The sequence below is a fragment of the Oratosquilla oratoria genome, chromosome 31, assembly GCF_046742065.1.
Source record: "Oratosquilla oratoria isolate Oo_2021 chromosome 31, ASM4674206v1, whole genome shotgun sequence".
NCBI lineage: Eukaryota > Metazoa > Arthropoda > Malacostraca > Stomatopoda > Squillidae > Oratosquilla > Oratosquilla oratoria.
This window is the reverse complement of record NC_134807.1, coordinates 18,743,441-18,761,369: the sequence shown is the minus strand read 5'-3', so window position 1 is coordinate 18,761,369 and position 17,929 is coordinate 18,743,441. Positions and strand designations below refer to the sequence as shown.

Below are 17,929 nucleotides of genomic sequence, written 5' to 3'. Positions count from 1 at the left end.
TTATTCAGAACCAGACATTTTGACCCCTAGGGTCTTCCTCAGTGCAGGGGTTCTCAAACTTTTTTGGCTGCGACCCCCTACAAATTACTTCGATAGAGTCGCGACCCACTTACCCAACAACAATGAATTTCTGACAATCACTATAACGCATTTCCTTGTCTCCGTGTATCTGCTTGCCTGTCTATGTATGCATGTATGTATATATGTATGCATGTAGCCTATGTACGTGCGCACGTATGTATGTATATATGCATGTACGTATGTAAGTTTGTATGGATCTCGATCTCGATCGCGACCCCTCTGGGGGTCGGGACCCCCACTTTGAGAACCTCTGCCTCAGTGGACTGAAAACAGGAGAAGACCCTAGAGGTCAAAATGTCTGGCTCTAAATAAACTCGCTACTCTAGCCTTAACTTTTCATTTTTGCCACCTCACCTCTATATTTGTCAATCTTTATTTACACTCGGAGATAAGAACAGAAAGGACCTCCTCTCATCCATGACCTTAAGCCTACTCACCTAGTTTTAAAGGCAAGAAGAACAATATTAAAGTATCATTATTACAATTTATTTAGGTTTTATGCATCATTAGTATTGAGTTTTAGGATAAAAACATATTTTCACTTTATATTGTAGTTATGTAGGCATATAAAGTACAGCACCCTTAAAATAATCTTGAAAATCAACTTGCAAACAATCCATGATACAAATAACCATTCAGAACATAATTTGTTCATAAGTTGGATAGTGTCTGTATTGGGCAAAATCTTTTTTAGATTTGAGCTGAGGTGTTTTACATGGATGTCTGAGATCTTATTACAGCACATCAAAAAGAAACACTTATCACTGTACAATCAATCTGTTGTCCCTCATCTCTCTTGTACAGTACCTATGGGCTCTAGGAAACCAACAACAGCCTCTCAGTATGACCATAAGTCACTTAGGGAAGAGATATTGTATTGTAATATAAGGACTGTTAGTGTGGGCCATTGAGGCATGATATGTTCTGTGTCTTCTGTGTGGTAGTTGCATCTGGGGCAGTTTGTATCTGTGACCATGTTTATTCTGTGTTGGTCCTGTTTTAATGACATGTGGTGCCCTGAATGCAGATATGCTAGTGTGGTTCTTGTTTGGTACATACATACATATACCAAGGCTTTTTCCCCCTTCCAAGGGAGGTAGCCAAAAAGGGAAAGGCATAAAAACACTCCCACCCATTTCATCCCCAAATACACTCCACACCCCTCCCACTCTTCCTCTCATCTGAGCACCTCCTGGATGACGGGTCATCCCTGCACCCCGCCCACCGCCCTGGGTCAGAAGCAGTGTCGCAAGACACAGTACATCCACAGCAAGGCCGCTTCATTTAATCGGCGACCCCCCCTCTCCGTCCCCCTTTGCATATAAGGAGAGGACGGGGAGAAATCCCTTCGGGCTGCGTCAAAATTTACTCACACATACTACCCCACCCCCCACCCCCCCGCCCATTCCTCCTCATGCAGTCACAACATCATCCATATACAACCATTCTCCACTCACCTCTGTCTTCCGTCCTCTCCCTTCCTTCCTCAACAGACATTCCCCTCTTCCCCAAAGCCCCCTTCACCCCATCCATCCACCTCATCCTAGGACGTCCCCTCATGTTTGGTGAGGGAAGGTTTTCTCTATGGGATTTATATCTGTAGGTTGTTAAAGTATTGGGTTTGGTGGTCTTTCTTGAAGGGTTTGTTTTGTTATCTGGGTGTGAATGTGTATGTGTGGACATTTTGTCTGGTTTGGGTGGAAGGTTGTGGTAGATATTTGAGTAGTATGCTGCTAGTGTTTTTTTGTTGTTGTTTTTTTACACTGCTTCTGACCCAGGGTAGTGGGCGAGATGCAAGTATGACCTGTCATCCAGGAAGAGCCATGATAAAAGGGAGGGAAGTGGGTGGATAGAAGTGGAGTATGTGGGGATGGAATGAGTGAAAGTGGTTTTTATGCCTTTGTTTTTTGGCTAGTTCCCTTGTAAGGGGGAAAAAAGCCTTTGGTATATGTATGTATGTGTTCTGTTGGTGATACTTTTGAGATATATGAAGCATGTGTTGTTTAAGGTTCTGGAGTAGTAATGTGTTCCTGTTATTTTCATGTGATGTTCTATTGGGAAGATTTTGGTTTCTGAATACAGGTGTCCTATAGATATGGTTTTAGAGCATCCTGTTATTAATCTCAGTGTTCCATTCTACAGTGTTTCTAACCTGTTTATATTTGATATGCTGATTGTTGGGAACCATGGTATGGATGTACATTTTAGAGTGGTTCTTATAAACCATTTATAGATGGTTATCACTTATTAGTTTCTTTCTGTTTCCCAAACTCGATGTTAGTGACGATCTTTAAGCTTGTTTTCTTGTTGACAGTTTCCTGTCAGGTACTTGAAATGTGGGCCAAATGTGTTATAGGAGTATCAAATGTTAGACCCAGAATTTTTGGGTTCCTTTCCAATCGAAGGGCTTGGCCATTTGATTTTACTATGTGGTGGTTTTTTGATTAATGGTTGTCTGGAGTGAGCACTGTTACTGGGATGAAGTTTCCATTCTGCTACTTTTGAACCATTGATCCAGTTTGTTCAGGTAAGCTTGAGTGTTCTTTGCCGTTATTTGTATTTACTGTGCTGAGATATTATTATCCTGTTATCTGCATGAGAGAACTTTGTTATTTAGTTGTAATTCAGGAATTGGTGGATCACTATTGAAGAGGTTGAACAGTAAGGGTGATTGTGCTGTACCTTGAGGGACTCCGTTTTTGTGTATGCTGTGTTCATGTAGGAAGTGGAGCAGTTCTGTATGTTTGTTTGCGAGTCCATTTATATCTATTTGTAGTATGTTTAGGGTGTTTTTGTTTTGATGTATTTGTGGGTGTAACTTCATTCTTGTGTTGGTTACAGCTCTAGTTTACTGTGTATTAGTTTGTGTTTTTAAATGCTGTACATTTTATATGGAACCCTTTGTGGCATGTGTTGCATTTGAACATGTTTGCATAGTTAATATGGTGCATGTGGGGTAAGTTGGGGAATAGGGTGTGAACTGCTTGTAGACTTTCTGGACATATCTTTTGAGTACATTCTTTGTGTAGGCAGAGGTCTTCCTCTTTTGATTGCCCAGGGACTCCAGCAATGCAGCTTATTGCAGGCCAGATGCAGCAGCACCACTGTACAAACAACTCATAAGTGACTTATAGTGCCCATTGGAGGCTGTTGCCAGTTTCCTAAAGGCCATGGTTCTTCTGCAAGAGGGACCAGGAGCAATGGATATTTTGATACAACACAAACAACAGTCCAGGGTTTCTGCAGAGATCTGTGGGAGGGCCTGGGGAACATTGGCAGACACTGTAGGACTGTGGGTTTTCCACTTTGTGATACTTGAGGCAATAATTACATTAATTAAAACAGTACCAGCATATAATCTGCCAAACAGCAGACTTCAATTACCCAGATGCAAACATGACACAAGAGACAGAGTTCATCATATTACACTATCTTATACTCACCCCTTTCAGACAGCAACACAAAATCTATTCACTAAGTGATTTATGGGCAATATCCATTGCCAGCTTTCTGGGAGCTACAGGTCCCCTGCTTAAAAGAATCAGGTAATAGATTCATTGAAAGTATGGAAGAAGGTCTACCCATCCTTGGGCTATGAGTGGTTAGTTCCTCTGATGGATAGTGTTGTGATCTGCCTTTATGTTCCAGCTCAGGTGGATGGTGTATTATTAGCCTAATAAAGGTTCTTCTGAAGTCCTGCATTCCCATCCCTATATTTTCCCATACCTGTTTATACTAAGTTTAATGACAACAGAAATAGTTGAAGTTGAGAGAGATATCTTGGGCCCAGTTCAGAGTCTGAGGGTCAGTCCTTTGGGATTGCATCACCAGGGGTAGGTGAAGTTGTTGAAAGGTTGTTGCTGTTGTTGTTGTCATCGTCATTCCCTAGACTGTCTGTTTGAGCAGTCCTGTCTCCCCAAGGAATGCCTTGGCCGAAACGGGGTTTCCCACAAATCCTTTGTGGAGTGTATGTTGTGTTGTTTGTGTGCATGATTGTGTATAATGCAGTCTTCCATGATGTGTTGAATAGTATGGGTTGAAGTGTTACATCCTGGGCATTTGTCCACAATGCAGTAATCCAGTCTCTTCTGGTAGCTTAGAAGGGCTGGGTGGTGGCTGCATCGCAGTCTGCCCAGGTGGACTCTGTCCTTTTGTGGGAGAGAGGATTCAGAAGGATGGATATCAGGGGGTCTGGCATGCAGCAGTGTGTTGTCTTTTAGTGTGTTAATGGAGCAGTGAATGATGTGATTATGAATATGGTGGTTTTGGAGGAAGAGAAGAAAGTATTTGTGTGTGATATAGTTATTTGGGTGTTTTTTTTTCATGTTTCTTGGTGTGTGTGGGTGTTCTGCTATGTAGTGTAGCTGGTGTGCTGTGTTTGTGGAGGCTGCAGCAGGTGTTTGTGTGCCTCTCATGTCATGTTGTTGCTGTTGTTGTTGCCATTCCCTAGACTGTCTGGTTGAGCAGTCCTTTCTCCCTGAAGAACGCCACGGCCAGAGCGGTGTTTTCCCACAAATCCCTTACAGAATGTATATCACTGTGTTACTGGCTTGCATGATTGTGTTCAATGCAGCCTTTCATAATGTGTTTATGGTATGGGGTGAAGTGTTACATCCTGGACAGTTATCTGCTATGTTTCATCCAGTCTCTTCTGGTAACAGGTTTTGGAGATGACTGGCAGGGAGACAATTCTCTCTGATGTCAATCTTGCTGGTCCACTACTTGCGGGTGTATGTAATTATTCCCACACCTGTATATACAGTGTTGTAGAAAATGAGAATGGTATATCCAAGTGTGGTGATCACTTTCAAATCAATGGGAGACATGATTTGATTCTACAACATTCATTATTTTTGTCCTGAAATTTTCCAAGTATATCCATAAAGAAGTCTAATAATACAAGATTTACACATTGGACAGAGTATTAAATTGTAATGATACAAGTTATACATCATGGATGGGTTGAAAAATAAGTGTTGGTACTTACAGGAAACATCTTTGTCACATTATTTTGATGTCTTGCAAATAGTTATATTTGTAAAGTAGGAATTCATTAACAAGTGAGGGAGAAGTTTTTATTATGAGAAGCAACAATAAGAGAGCTGTGATACTGAACATGATGTTCCTAATATATATACATGTGCATACAGCTCCTCTGCACCTTGATACTTTAATCCCTGGCATATCTTCTATATATGTTGCAAAAATAAAATATTTATTATCTTTAAAAGAAAGACTTATCTTTCAGTGTCAATTACAGGAAATGAAATAAAATAAAAATTGCTAAGTATTTTGTGTACAGCACTTCTGGCAAACCTATTTGATTTAACGTTTTTGTTCTCTACACTTTCTTTTGCAAATTTCATCAACACTAACAAATGATTCCTGTGAATACCTTAGTTATTGCCTTGATTTTTATTTTCAAACACATTCCAGGTTGTCCTATCTTGTGCAAGGTTAGTGCATTCAGATGTGTACACAAATATAAGACTTGAGGCTGCTTCCATTCTATGAACTTTGTGGAGGAAAGGCTCAACCCTTAAAAATTTTATAGTCAACATACTCATATGAAAACATTACAGCAGCATTCATATAGCTAATACTATGTTAATCAGACAGATACTCTGATTAACTTTGAAGAAATTCGAAGCCAGAAGTAGCAATCCAGGCTACATCACACTTCTATAGCATAACATCACAGTTATATTAAAAGTTTAAAGCCAGCCTGACCCACTTGAACCATAATAAGTTAAAAAAAAAAGGAAAACTAATAAAAATACTATAAAAAAATCTTACATGTATATCTATAAAAGATAATTTATATATATATTTTTTTGTCTTCAATAAGACCTAATTTCACATCCCATTACACAATTTTGATGATATAATTCAATTATTACAGTAACTTATATTTTCCCTTCTTTGCTTTTGTATAACTAATATATGACTCGAATTTTTTTTGGTCCTTTATCATTTACTATGATCATGGTCACATTATGAAGTTTATCAATTTTATCTATGAAATCATATTTCTTATCCTATTATTATTTTCTTATCTCCATTTTCTTACTTTCTCAACAGTATATTTACAGTCTTATTTTAAAATATGTAAGTGTTAAAGTTGGTGTCATGGAGTTGCATTGTTGGATTGCAGAAATGCAGAGAGTGTTTCATGAATAGCTTCAGCCATCTTGTATTCTGGTCCGGCATCAGGGAGGAGGAGGTTCAGGGCGTGGCTGAGAAGAACAAGGGTCTTCTCCAGCGAAACCCCAGGGCATCTCAGGTTCTTTTCATCCTATGGAAAGATATGTTAAATTCTATTCCCTTTTATGTGAATAAATATAATGAATAACTTCTTTCCAAATAAACCTGTATCAGTAGCCTGCATGGAGTAGTGTGTAGATTGATGAGTAAACAGAGCGACTTGGACTAACAGGAAATATGGATGAGTGATGAATGGTTATGTATAGATGGTACTGTGATGCAAGGAAGGGAAGGGGTGGGGGATGGAGGGGAGAGTAGGGGGTGGTTAAGTGTGAATAATATTTTGATGTAGCCTGAAGGGATTTCTCCCCATCTTCTCTATTTTCTGCATATGGGGACAGAGAGGGGGGGTTGCTGATTAAGTGAAGTGACCTTACTGTGGATGTACTGTGTCTTACTGTATTGCATCTGATCAAGGCAGTGGGTAGGAGACAGCAATGACCCTTCATCCATGAGGAGCTAAGATGAGAGGGGGGAAAGGGTGGTGCATAGGAGTGGAATGGGTGGGAGTGTTTGATATAGTGCCTCATAATTGGCTACTTAGTAAATTACACTCACATGGCATCATAGGTAATATTCATAACTGGGTCAGACTGGCTAATGGAGAGAAAACAACAGGTTGTAATAAATGTAAATCTGTCCAGCTGAAGTTATGTAGTGAGTGGTGTTTCCCAGGGATCTGTGCTTGGTCCGGTTCTCTTTTTGATTTATGTAAATTATATGGAGGAAAAAGCCTTTCGTATATGTATGTATGTATGTATATGGATAGTGGTCTGCTACGTGAAATATGAATTTGCGGACAACCCAAAAATTGCTCGTAAAAGCAGTAATGCAGTGGATGGGGATTAACTACAGTCTGACGACACAAAAAAGATGGGCATGACTGCATTTATCAGAGTTTGAGGGCATTTCATATAATTGTTTATAGGTGATCTTACAACTAGAAACTACTGTGTATCAATACTTACAAGTGTTTTGATCCACTCGTATATTGCTGGTGAGGTAAGAGCCAAATGGTGAGCTGTGCGAGAAGAATTGGCCAACTCATGGCGCAAGCGCTCACCAGCAATCATGACCAACTGTGACCCTAGAGTTGTTCTATCGCTCACACTGTGCAGAACCTAGAATATATATTAAAAACATGTTCTATGTAGAGCTGTATATTTCAACAGAAGTAAATAGCATTCTATATCTTTCATCTTGGATTCATGATCAAAATATTGTGTTCTTAAAACTAACATCAACACATAGATTGGTGTTGTCCCGTAATATATTCAGGACTTCCTGATAGTTAGTTTCTTCCCACCACTTCTTATCTGTTTCAATTTTCTTTGTGCATGATCCATGAGGAGCCAAGATGAGAGGGAGGGAGGGGTGGTGGATGGGATTGGAATGGGTGGGGTGAAATGGGAGGGAATGGAATTATACCTTTTGATTCTGGCTACCTCCTTGGTAAATGGGAAAAAGTCCTTGGTATATATATGTATGTGTGTACTGTATGTATGTATGTGTATGTATGTATATATGTATGTATGTACAACTTTCCCTTCACATAATCAAAGCCTTAAAAATCTCTCATGATTGTTTTCCCCAGAACAAATGATATATTGCAGTTAGCTATTATAAGTAATTCTTTGAATCACATATTTATACTTGTATTCAAAGTCATACTAAATATAATACTGTGGCTGTTACTTCTCCATTGAACCTATAGTGATAGCAAGAAAGAAACTACATGGTAGGATGCCACTATGGGGAGAAGTAACATACATACATACATACATATACCAAGGCTTTTTCCCCCTTTCAAGGGAGGTAGCCAAAAAGGGAAAGGCATAAAAACACTCCCACCCATTTCATCCCTAAATACACTCCACACCCCTCCCACCCTCCCTCTCATCTGAGCACTTCCGTCATCCAGGAGGTGCTCAGATGAGAGGGAGGGTGGGAGGGGTGTGGAGTGTATTTAGGGATGAAATGGGTGGGAGTGTTTTTATGCCTTTCCCTTTTTGGCTACCTCCCTTGAAAGGGGAAAAAAGCCTTGGTATATGTATGTATGTATGTATGTATGTATGTTACTTCTCCCCATAGTGGCATCCTACCATGTAGTTTCTTTCTTGCTATCACTATAGGTTCAATGGTCTCCTACAATGGTATAAAAATCTCTTTTCCTAGAGGTTTCTGTACACTGCTACTGTCATGTGTTTAGCTGGTCTGTGTGGGTTTATAATTCTAGGGAAAAAAAAAAAAAAAGAGAGAGAGAGAGAGAGAGAGAGAGAGAGAGAGACGAGAGAGAGAGAGAGAGATGAGAGAGAGGGAGAGAGAGAGAGAGAGAGAGAGAGAGAGGACAATTCTCAACAAGAAAATAACATACTGTACCTCTTCTGCTAAGGAGTCATGCCCAGAGTTGTAGAGTTTACAAACATGATGGCGATGAAGTGAATCTACTGAGAGTCCCCATGCCTTTCCAAGATCTAAAGCTTCACGTACTCCTTCTGCTACACCCTGTACCAAACAAAAATGAATATTTCTCACTAATCATGAGCATGATGATTGCTATTTGAAATGTCTTTACATTGAGTAGAACCTTTAATTGAAAACTGGGTCTCTTAACCACTTATTTTGTTTGGATATCATCATAATTCATTACTTAACAGACAACCTATTAATAAATATCATAAATACTTACATAATTGATATCTTCTTCATCAGGTAGCCCTGCAACTGCAGCAGATATCACTCTACACAGAAAGGCAAGTCTTGTTTTACTGACCACAGAATCCACTGAACCTGATAATGTCCAGGCTGTGTGGAAAGGCTTGAAGAACACACTTCTCCCCTAAAACATATTTTGAATTAAGAATCTCATTTGGATAAAAAATACAGAGGTGCTAAGATAAGAGGGAAGAGGGAGGGTGGAGGGGTGTGGAGTGTATTCAGGGATGGAATGGGTGGGAATGATTTTATGCATTTTCCTTTTTGGCTACCTCCCTTGTAAGGGGGAAAAAGCCTTGGTATATGTATGTATGTATGTATGTATGTATGTATATATATATATATATATATATATATATAAAGTGAAAACATAGGCATGATAGATTAACTCCAATTATATATGTGTATTTCCCTAATAGTATTATACAGGATATGAACCATGTTTGTTGGGTCCTGTCTTCGCATTCCCACTCATCAAATCTAACCTTAAATTCTTCCATTTTATTTGGCTACACTATTCCTTCATCCACATTATTCCATGTTGTTGTAGTACTGAGTTTGGTGGTCTTTCTTGAAGGGCTTGATTAGTTATCTGGGTGCATTATATGGGAAGAGAGCTATGCTCGTAGTGACCCATCTTTGTATCTTTCAGCATCTAGTTTGTTCTTAAATTCTTGTATATTTTTTGCACACACTGTTGCCTCATCCAATTTCTTCCAGATATCTACCACATTGTGAGGGAAACTATTCTTTTTTCAGATCTCTTCTATAACTATCCTTTTTGAGTTTCTTCTCCTGTCCTACTATGTGGTTTGGGTGGTAGGTTGTGGGAGATATTTGAGTAGCATGCTGCTGGTATAGTTTTTTTGTTGCATTCTATTGGCGGTGCTTGTAAGATGTAATGTTTCTGTCATTCTCATATGCTGTTCTATTGGCAGGATTTTGATTCCAGAGTCCAGGAGTCCTATGGGTGTGTTCTTGGTGTATCCTGTTATTACTCTCAGTGCTCCATTCTGTGGTGTTGTAAGTTGTTTATGATTAATTTGTTGGTTGGAAACCATACTTTGCAGGTGTATTCTGGGGTGGTTCTTATGAACTGTTTATAGATCTCCTTTCTCTCAAACACACTACCTATCTCTATCTGTGCCACAACCACACCTTTAATGACCCGAATTAATGAAATTTATGAAATAATTATATGTGCATATATTTACCTAACTGTAGTATACAGGGAAGGAGCAATGCTTGTTGGTTCCCATTTCCTTTTCTTTAATTTCTCCAAATTAATCTATATCTTTGATTTCCAATTATCATATTTGGATTTGAACTTGTGTATCAATTGAGCTTGGGCTATATCACCTTCTAAACTACTCCACATATTTGTACATTTATATGGAAAACTGTATTTCTTCACATCCTTTCAACATGTGGTCTTTCTTAATTTACTTCCAGGACCTCTTAAAGCCCTCCCAACTTTAATCAGATCTCTTCTATCAATGCAATCTATCCCCTTCAGTGACCTGAACACTGTAATTGTGTCACCTATTTCTCTTCAATCTTTCAAAGTTGGTAGACCCAGTACATTTAGTCTTTCCTCATGTGTTGCACTCTTTTGTGAGGACTGGTTGGAAACCTTCATTCATTATTTCTGCCTGAGCTGAGGCCTCTTCAAAGACCTCACCATCTACTATTACATACATACATACATATACCAAGGCTTTTTCCCCCTTCCAAGGGAGGTAGCCAAAAAGGGAAAGGCATAAAAACACTCCCACCCATTTCATCCCTAAATACACTCCACACCCCTCCCACCCTTCCTCTCATCTGAGCACCTCCTGGATGACGGGTCATCCCTGCACCCTGCCCACCGCCCTGGGTCAGAAGCAGTGTCGCAAGACACAGTACATCCACAGCAAGGCCGCTTCATTTAATCGGCGACCCCCCCTCTCCGTCCCCCTTTGCATATAAGGAGAGGACGGGGAGAAATCCCTTCGGGCTGCGTCAAAATTTACTCACACATACTACCCCACCCCCCCTATTAACTTGTTGATTTCTTCCCCATGTCTCAATTTACTATTTATGAACCTGAAGAAATTTTGGTTCATCTTTTCATTTTTCTACTGCACCTCTTTCAAAATTGCTTTCTTACTCCCTGCAAATTCTGTGAGATCATATAACTGGTGGTGATTTATAACAATTTTGGGGACAGAAATTCATAGACCATATATAATGATTAATCACATAATGATTTATGCCTGTATTTACAGACTTTTTGGTACTAGCAGCACACAAACACAACTATAATATCTAAGGTGGAAGACCTCTGACAAGAACAAAAGAAAATGATAAGGTTCCTCTATAAATTCAAGTGTCACAATCCACTGACACTCGGGCTAACCAAAAACAACAATATTATACATACATATACCAAGGCTTTTTTCCCCCTTACAAGGGAGGTAGCCAAAAAGGAAAAGACATAAAATAATTCCATCCCTGAATACACTCCACACCACTCCACCCTCCCTCTTATCTTAGCACCTCCTGGATGATGGGTCATCCCTGCACCTTGTCCACTCCCCTGGGTCAGAAGCAGTGTCACAAGACACATCACATCCACAGCAAGGCCACTTCATTAAATCGGCGACCCCCCCTCTCCGTCCCCCCAAGCATTAAAGGAGAAAACAGGGAGAAATCCCTTTGGGCTGCGTCAAATTTTGCTCACACATACTACCTCACCCCCCCATCTTCCCACCCATTCCATCCCTGAATACACTCCACACCACTCCACCCTCCCTCTTATCTTAGCACCTCCTGGATGATGGGTCATCCCTGCACCTTGTCCACTCCCCTGGGTCAGAAGCAGTGTCACAAGACACATCACATCCACAGCAAGGCCACTTCATTAAATCGGCGACCCCCCCTCTCCGTCCCCCCACGCATAAAAGGAGAAAACAGGGAGAAATCCCTTTGGGCTGCGTCAAATTTTGCTCACACATACTACCTCACCCCCCATCCCCCCGCCCATTTCACCTCATGCATCACATCATCCATATACAACCATTCTCCATTCAACCCTGTCTTCTGTCCTCTCCTGTCCTTCCTCAAAAGACATTCCCCTCTTCCCCAAAGCCCCCTTCACCCCATCCATCCACCTCATCCTAGGACGTCCCCTCATGTTCACTCCCTCCACATCTGCCTTCCATACCTCTTTTACTGGTCTTTCTTCACTCATTCTTTCCATGTGTCCAAACCATCCTAATACTCTTTCATCAACCCTATCTCCCAACTCCCTTTCCACCCCTGTTCACTTCCTCATTTCTCACTCTATCTAGCCTAGTAACCCCCATCATACTTCTCAGACACCTCATCTCAAACACATTCAGACTCCTTCTTTTTTCCTCTTATGTTCCATGTTTCAGCCCCATACAGTGCTGTTGGCACAATCACTCCATACAGTCTCCTCTTAGCATCCATTCCCAAATGTCTATTCCTCATTACACTTTTTAATCCACCAAGGCAAAACAACAATATCAAGAACAGATAAAGCTATTCAAAGTTCATAAATTATATTGATGACAGGTAAAAATAAGCATATAGACATATATTCACTTAACTGTATTATTAAAACTCGTACCTTTGTATCAAAGTAAGAAAATGGCTTAACATTCTTGAGAGAATAGAGTGAGATGAGATGAACAACACAAACAAGTTGCTGATGGTGGAAAACCATATCATAAGAGGTCATCTTTTGGGAGATGGTGCAGTCTGTCAAAGCCGGAGAAACTTCAATGTTGGACCAATACTTATCAACACCAAGCAAAGGAGGTTTGTCCACTTCACATATGACATTTGCCTACATGGGGTAGAAATAATATTTCTTAGAATTCATAAAGATATTTGCTAGAAGCTAGAAAATTTGGCAGTGTGTTTGGCTTCGAGATAATGTCCATTAATATATACAATAGCACAATGATGTAGACTCATAAAGCCTATAGATATCATCTAAAAAAAGTGGTAAGGAAAAACTGTTTTCTACTTACATACATACATTTACCAATGGCTTTTTCCCCTTTACAAAGGAGGTAGCCAAAGTCAAAGCCATTCCCACCCATTTCTACTTACTTCCATAATAATATCAAGAAGATCTCGCACAGCACCAAGAAAAGGAGCAACTGAATTTTCATTCATTCCTAGTTCACGATAACAATTCTGACTTTTCAGATGTCTTCCAACTTTTTCCATAGTGGTGCAGATGGTCTGAACTTGTCTTGCAATCCATGTCTCCCAAAACATCACACTCAAACCTATAAAGAAAATATAGTTTCCATTAACTTTTATGAAAATAATATAAAAGAAACATAAAACTTTATACTTATGCTTTCCCTTAATGTTCAGATATAACATCTGTGGAGAAAAGACTGTGAAGATAATGGACCGCCTTATTTCTTCCTAACATCTTAAATATCACAACTTATATATATATATATATATATATATATACACACACACACACACAAATTTCTAAACCATTTCCAGCCAAAATCTATAAATCTAAATACAATTCATCTTCATACTAATTACAGATTTTCCAAATACTGTATTCTATACATCTTGTCTGATAAAACCAATTATAAATTTGAAAGAAATTAAAATAATACACTTTCAATAATAATTTTCACATAAAATGAAAAATATTTTTGGGCCAAGTCAATTTATCATCCATCCACAACCACCCTTGGGTGTGTTGATAAAAGACAATCTTGCTCTGATTGTGCTTGTGTGATGTAATGAGATAAATGAATAGGGCTGAGGGTTCTTGCATAGAACAGTGTACCTATTATATTAATGTGATGCTCTATGGGTAGGCTTTTTGTTTCTCTATGTACGTGTACTACTGGAGTGGTTTTCGTTTTCCTTGTTATTATTCTCAATGTTTTATTTCATACAATTTGTATGGTGTCTATGTTTGTTTTCCTTATTGTTAGGTACCATAGTAGAAGTATAGTAGAGTGTGGTTCTGAAGAAATGTTTACAGACTGTGATTAGTTTCCTTTTCTTGTCCAATGCCCATGCTTGCAACTTAATTTAGTATGTTCTTGTTTTGATTTTCACTGTCAGATCTTTAATGTGTGCAATGTGTATCAAACCTGAAGTCTAGCATTTCTGGGTTATTTTTAATGAAAGGGTTTGGTCATATAAAAAGAAAATAATTTACACTTCTCTATATATTGCAATGATTCAAATCTTAAAAATGACAACAAAATTTACTGACATACCATGTTTGATGTATGCATTATCTATCTGACTTATAAGAAATATTGCATCTGTTAACGTCTTCCAAGTATTTTGATCCTTATGCCACAAAGCGCCCAACTCCCATGCCATGTTTGTCAACAAGGAAAATGGCTTCATTGAATTTGGGAATGAAATACTAATTGATGCCAGGTGTTCTGAAAAAAAGGAAAGAAAATCATTATATTAGTCCATTAGTCCTTCTAATATCGAAATATAATCATGTTTCCCTTAAACATAGATGAATAAGAGAAATCTATTATGTTAACTGACACTGAGTTCACTGACATATAATGAAATGAAAAAGGCAGAGATACACAATAGGATTAATCGTAAGAATGTAACACATTTAACAAAAAAATATTACGTTAGAAAGTCGGAAGAAGTATTCTGAAGACCTGCTAAATTTAACAAAAATGGGGAATTCAAATATCAACATTGAGAAGGGGTGAAGTGAAATGTGGTATGAAAATAAAGTGGGCATAAATTAATGTAAACTAAGAGGAGAATCTAGTAAATCATTGTAAATAAAACAGTGAGAAGGAAAAATACTGGTACATACTTTGTATTTCTATGACCAAATTTCTTTCAGCAGGCAACATATCTTCTACTTCAGACATCAGTAAGATGTCTTCATTATTATCTTCAGTATCTTCTACTTTATCATCATCATCATCAACCACCATCTCTTCAGTTTCACAAGGAGTCTTGTTTTTCTTCTTTTCATTTTCTTTTACCATTTCTACAATGACACTTAAAGGTATTCCGCAGGTTACAAGCCAAGTAGAAACCAATTCTGCTGCATAGCCTGTAAGGGGGAAAAAGTTTGTATGTATCACATTCATTTTCCTTGTTGCTCCCCCTGCCTCTCTCACCTCCTCCACTTTCATCAACTCTCTAAAATAATCTACCCATCTTCCCTCTATTGTCTTCTCTTCCATTAACATCTTTCTATCAGCACCTTTTGCCTTTACCTTGCTGCTTGACTCACCCCCTTACTTTTTTTACTTCCTTTCAAAATATCTTTTATTTTAAAATTTCTTTTTCAAACTCGTACCTCATTTTACATTTGTCCTTTTCGTTGCCTCCCTCACCTTATGTTTTGTTTCTCCTCTCTTCTTCTTGTACCTCCGATATGTTTCCCTAGTTCTACCTTACAATTCATCTTCACATCTTTGCACACTTTGTGTAGGCCATTCAACGCTCTTTCTCCTTGAAACACATTCATTCTTCCTTCTACCCCTTCTTCCACTTTATCCCTCGCCACATATTAATAAATCAGTCCATTGGCTCAGGTCTAACATGAAAACCATGGTTCCCACATAACCATCAATAGTCACTGGAATGGCCTGTAAGTCATTCAAGCAAGAAATACTGTGTTTTCTGGATATGGCTAGGATGGGCCAATTTAAGATAATCTATCCTAATAGCTCTCTTTCCACCCCTACATTTTTCACTATTCATTCTTTTAATATCAATAATATTTCTCAAATAATTTGAAACACATTTAAACTCTCTGTTTTCTACCTCAATTATATTACAAGTCTACTCCATACAGTACCATGTGTACAATCTTCATGCAATCTTCACATACAAATTACAATACATACATACATACATATACCAAGGCTTTTTCCCCCTTACAAGGGGGGGTAGCCAAAAAGAAAAAGGCATAAAATCATTCCCACCCATTCCATCCCTGAATACACTCTACACCCCTCCACCCTCCTTCTTATCTTAGCACCTCCTGAATGACGGGTCATCCCTGCACCTTGTCCACTGCCCTGGGTCAGAAGCAGTGTCGCAAGACACAGCACATCCACAGTAAGGCCGCTTCATTAAATCGGCGACCCCCCATTGCATAAAATGAGAGGATGGGGAGAAATCCCTTCAGGCTGCGTCAAATTTTACTCACACATACTACCTCACCTCCCAACCACCCGCCCATTCCACCTCATGCTATCACAACATCATCCATATACAACCATTCTCCACAATCCTTTTTTTTCCAACACACAATGTAACATTTTTTCTGCACTGAGGGGTCATTTTCCGGTGATCACCCCTCTTCTTCTACTTTTAGCCGGAGATGTAGAGAGCAATCCTGGGCCCACCACAAAATACACATGCCCAACATGCTCTAAACCCATTACTTCGAGCAGACAGACAAAGGGCTCAGTTCAGTGCAATATGTGCAAAAACTGGGCCCACCTCACTTGTACAACACTTGCTGACACAACCCAATACACAAACACTTGGACATGTTCTACCTGCCCTCCAGTAGCCCCAATCCCACCTCCCCAACCACAGCCAACACCCTTACCCACTCCCAATTTCCCTTTGCCCTTACCCCCGATTAGTACTCCCCTTCCTTTGTCCCCGATCTCTCCTTTCCCCCCCTCTGACCCAGATCCTACACCTTCCCCACTACCACCCCAACCTCAACCCCAAACGGCAACATACAACACATACAAAACACACAACATCAACATATTACAACACAACATTGACGGTATTAACACTAAAAAACATGAACTTGAACACTTTCTTAAACAACACAACATACACATTGCAATTCTACAAGAAACAAAATTAAGACACTCACACAAAACACCATCATTTCATAATTACACCACCATCAGACAAGACCGGACTGACGGCAATGGCGGTGGACTCATCACCCTGATCCACCATTCCATCTGTTTTGTGGACACAAGTGCCACAACCAAAATTCTCCTCCCTACCACAGATAACACAACAGAAACCCAATCCATTCGTATCCGCACAGGTAACAATTCAACACTAACAATAGTTAACATGTACATTCCCCCCCAATCATCCCCCACAGTTCCAAACACCTTCAGACCTCAACTCAGCCAACTAACCTCAATCCCCAACCTGATCATGGGTGGTGACTTCAACGCCAAGTCGTCTGCCTGGTTTGTCGACAACCCTGACACAGACAGAGGGCTTGATATACAGACTCAATTCGACTCATTGACTATCATGAACAACACGCATAATCATACACATATCCCATACCAAGCCCTCTACACTCCCTCCTCTCCTGATATCACCTTTTGCTCCCCCTGCCTAACCCCAACAACATCATGGAGAGTGGTCGGAGCCCTTGGTTCTGACCACCTTCCAATCATCATCACCACCAAAACAAGATGCACCCCAGCTGGCCACAGACACACTTACACCAATTACAAGAGAGCTAACTGGGAAGCCTTTACTGAAGAGACAGAACAACATTTTGAAACACTTAACAGTACACCAATCACAAACATAAACAATGCTGTGCACGCTTTTAATACAATCATACAAAACGCAGACAAGAGATACATCCCTAGAGGCAACAGAAAATCACACAACCCCAACTTCACACCAGAAATCCAAGGCCTCATCAGACAACGTGACACACTTAAACACGATACCCCCACACCTATCCCTCAAAACATAGCAGACCAAATACAAACACTAAACACTGTGATTGCCAATAAAATACATGAACAAAAAACACAAAATTGGCAAAACTTTATCAATACACTTGATCACAAAACAAACACCAGCA

The 17,929-nt window shown here is 39.5% G+C and overlaps 1 protein-coding gene across 1 annotated transcript in view; it reads right to left on the bottom strand.

The window, feature by feature from the left end:
* Nucleotides 1-1,643: 1,643 nt before the first annotated feature.
* Nucleotides 1,644-17,929, bottom strand: part of Rab3-GAP (Rab3 GTPase activating protein) — a 48,878-nt gene continuing 32,592 nt past the window's right edge. Inside the window, exons 18-25 of the mRNA XM_076213364.1 lie at nt 14,915-15,160; nt 14,337-14,510; nt 13,183-13,364; nt 12,695-12,913; nt 9,035-9,184; nt 8,725-8,850; nt 7,314-7,466; nt 1,644-6,376 (exon numbers count right to left, since the gene is read on the bottom strand). Coding sequence (XP_076069479.1) covers nt 6,209-6,376; nt 7,314-7,466; nt 8,725-8,850; nt 9,035-9,184; nt 12,695-12,913; nt 13,183-13,364; nt 14,337-14,510; nt 14,915-15,160 — 1,418 coding nt within the window. The 3' untranslated portion in view covers nt 1,644-6,208. The remainder of the gene's footprint in view (nt 6,377-7,313; nt 7,467-8,724; nt 8,851-9,034; nt 9,185-12,694; nt 12,914-13,182; nt 13,365-14,336; nt 14,511-14,914; nt 15,161-17,929) is intronic.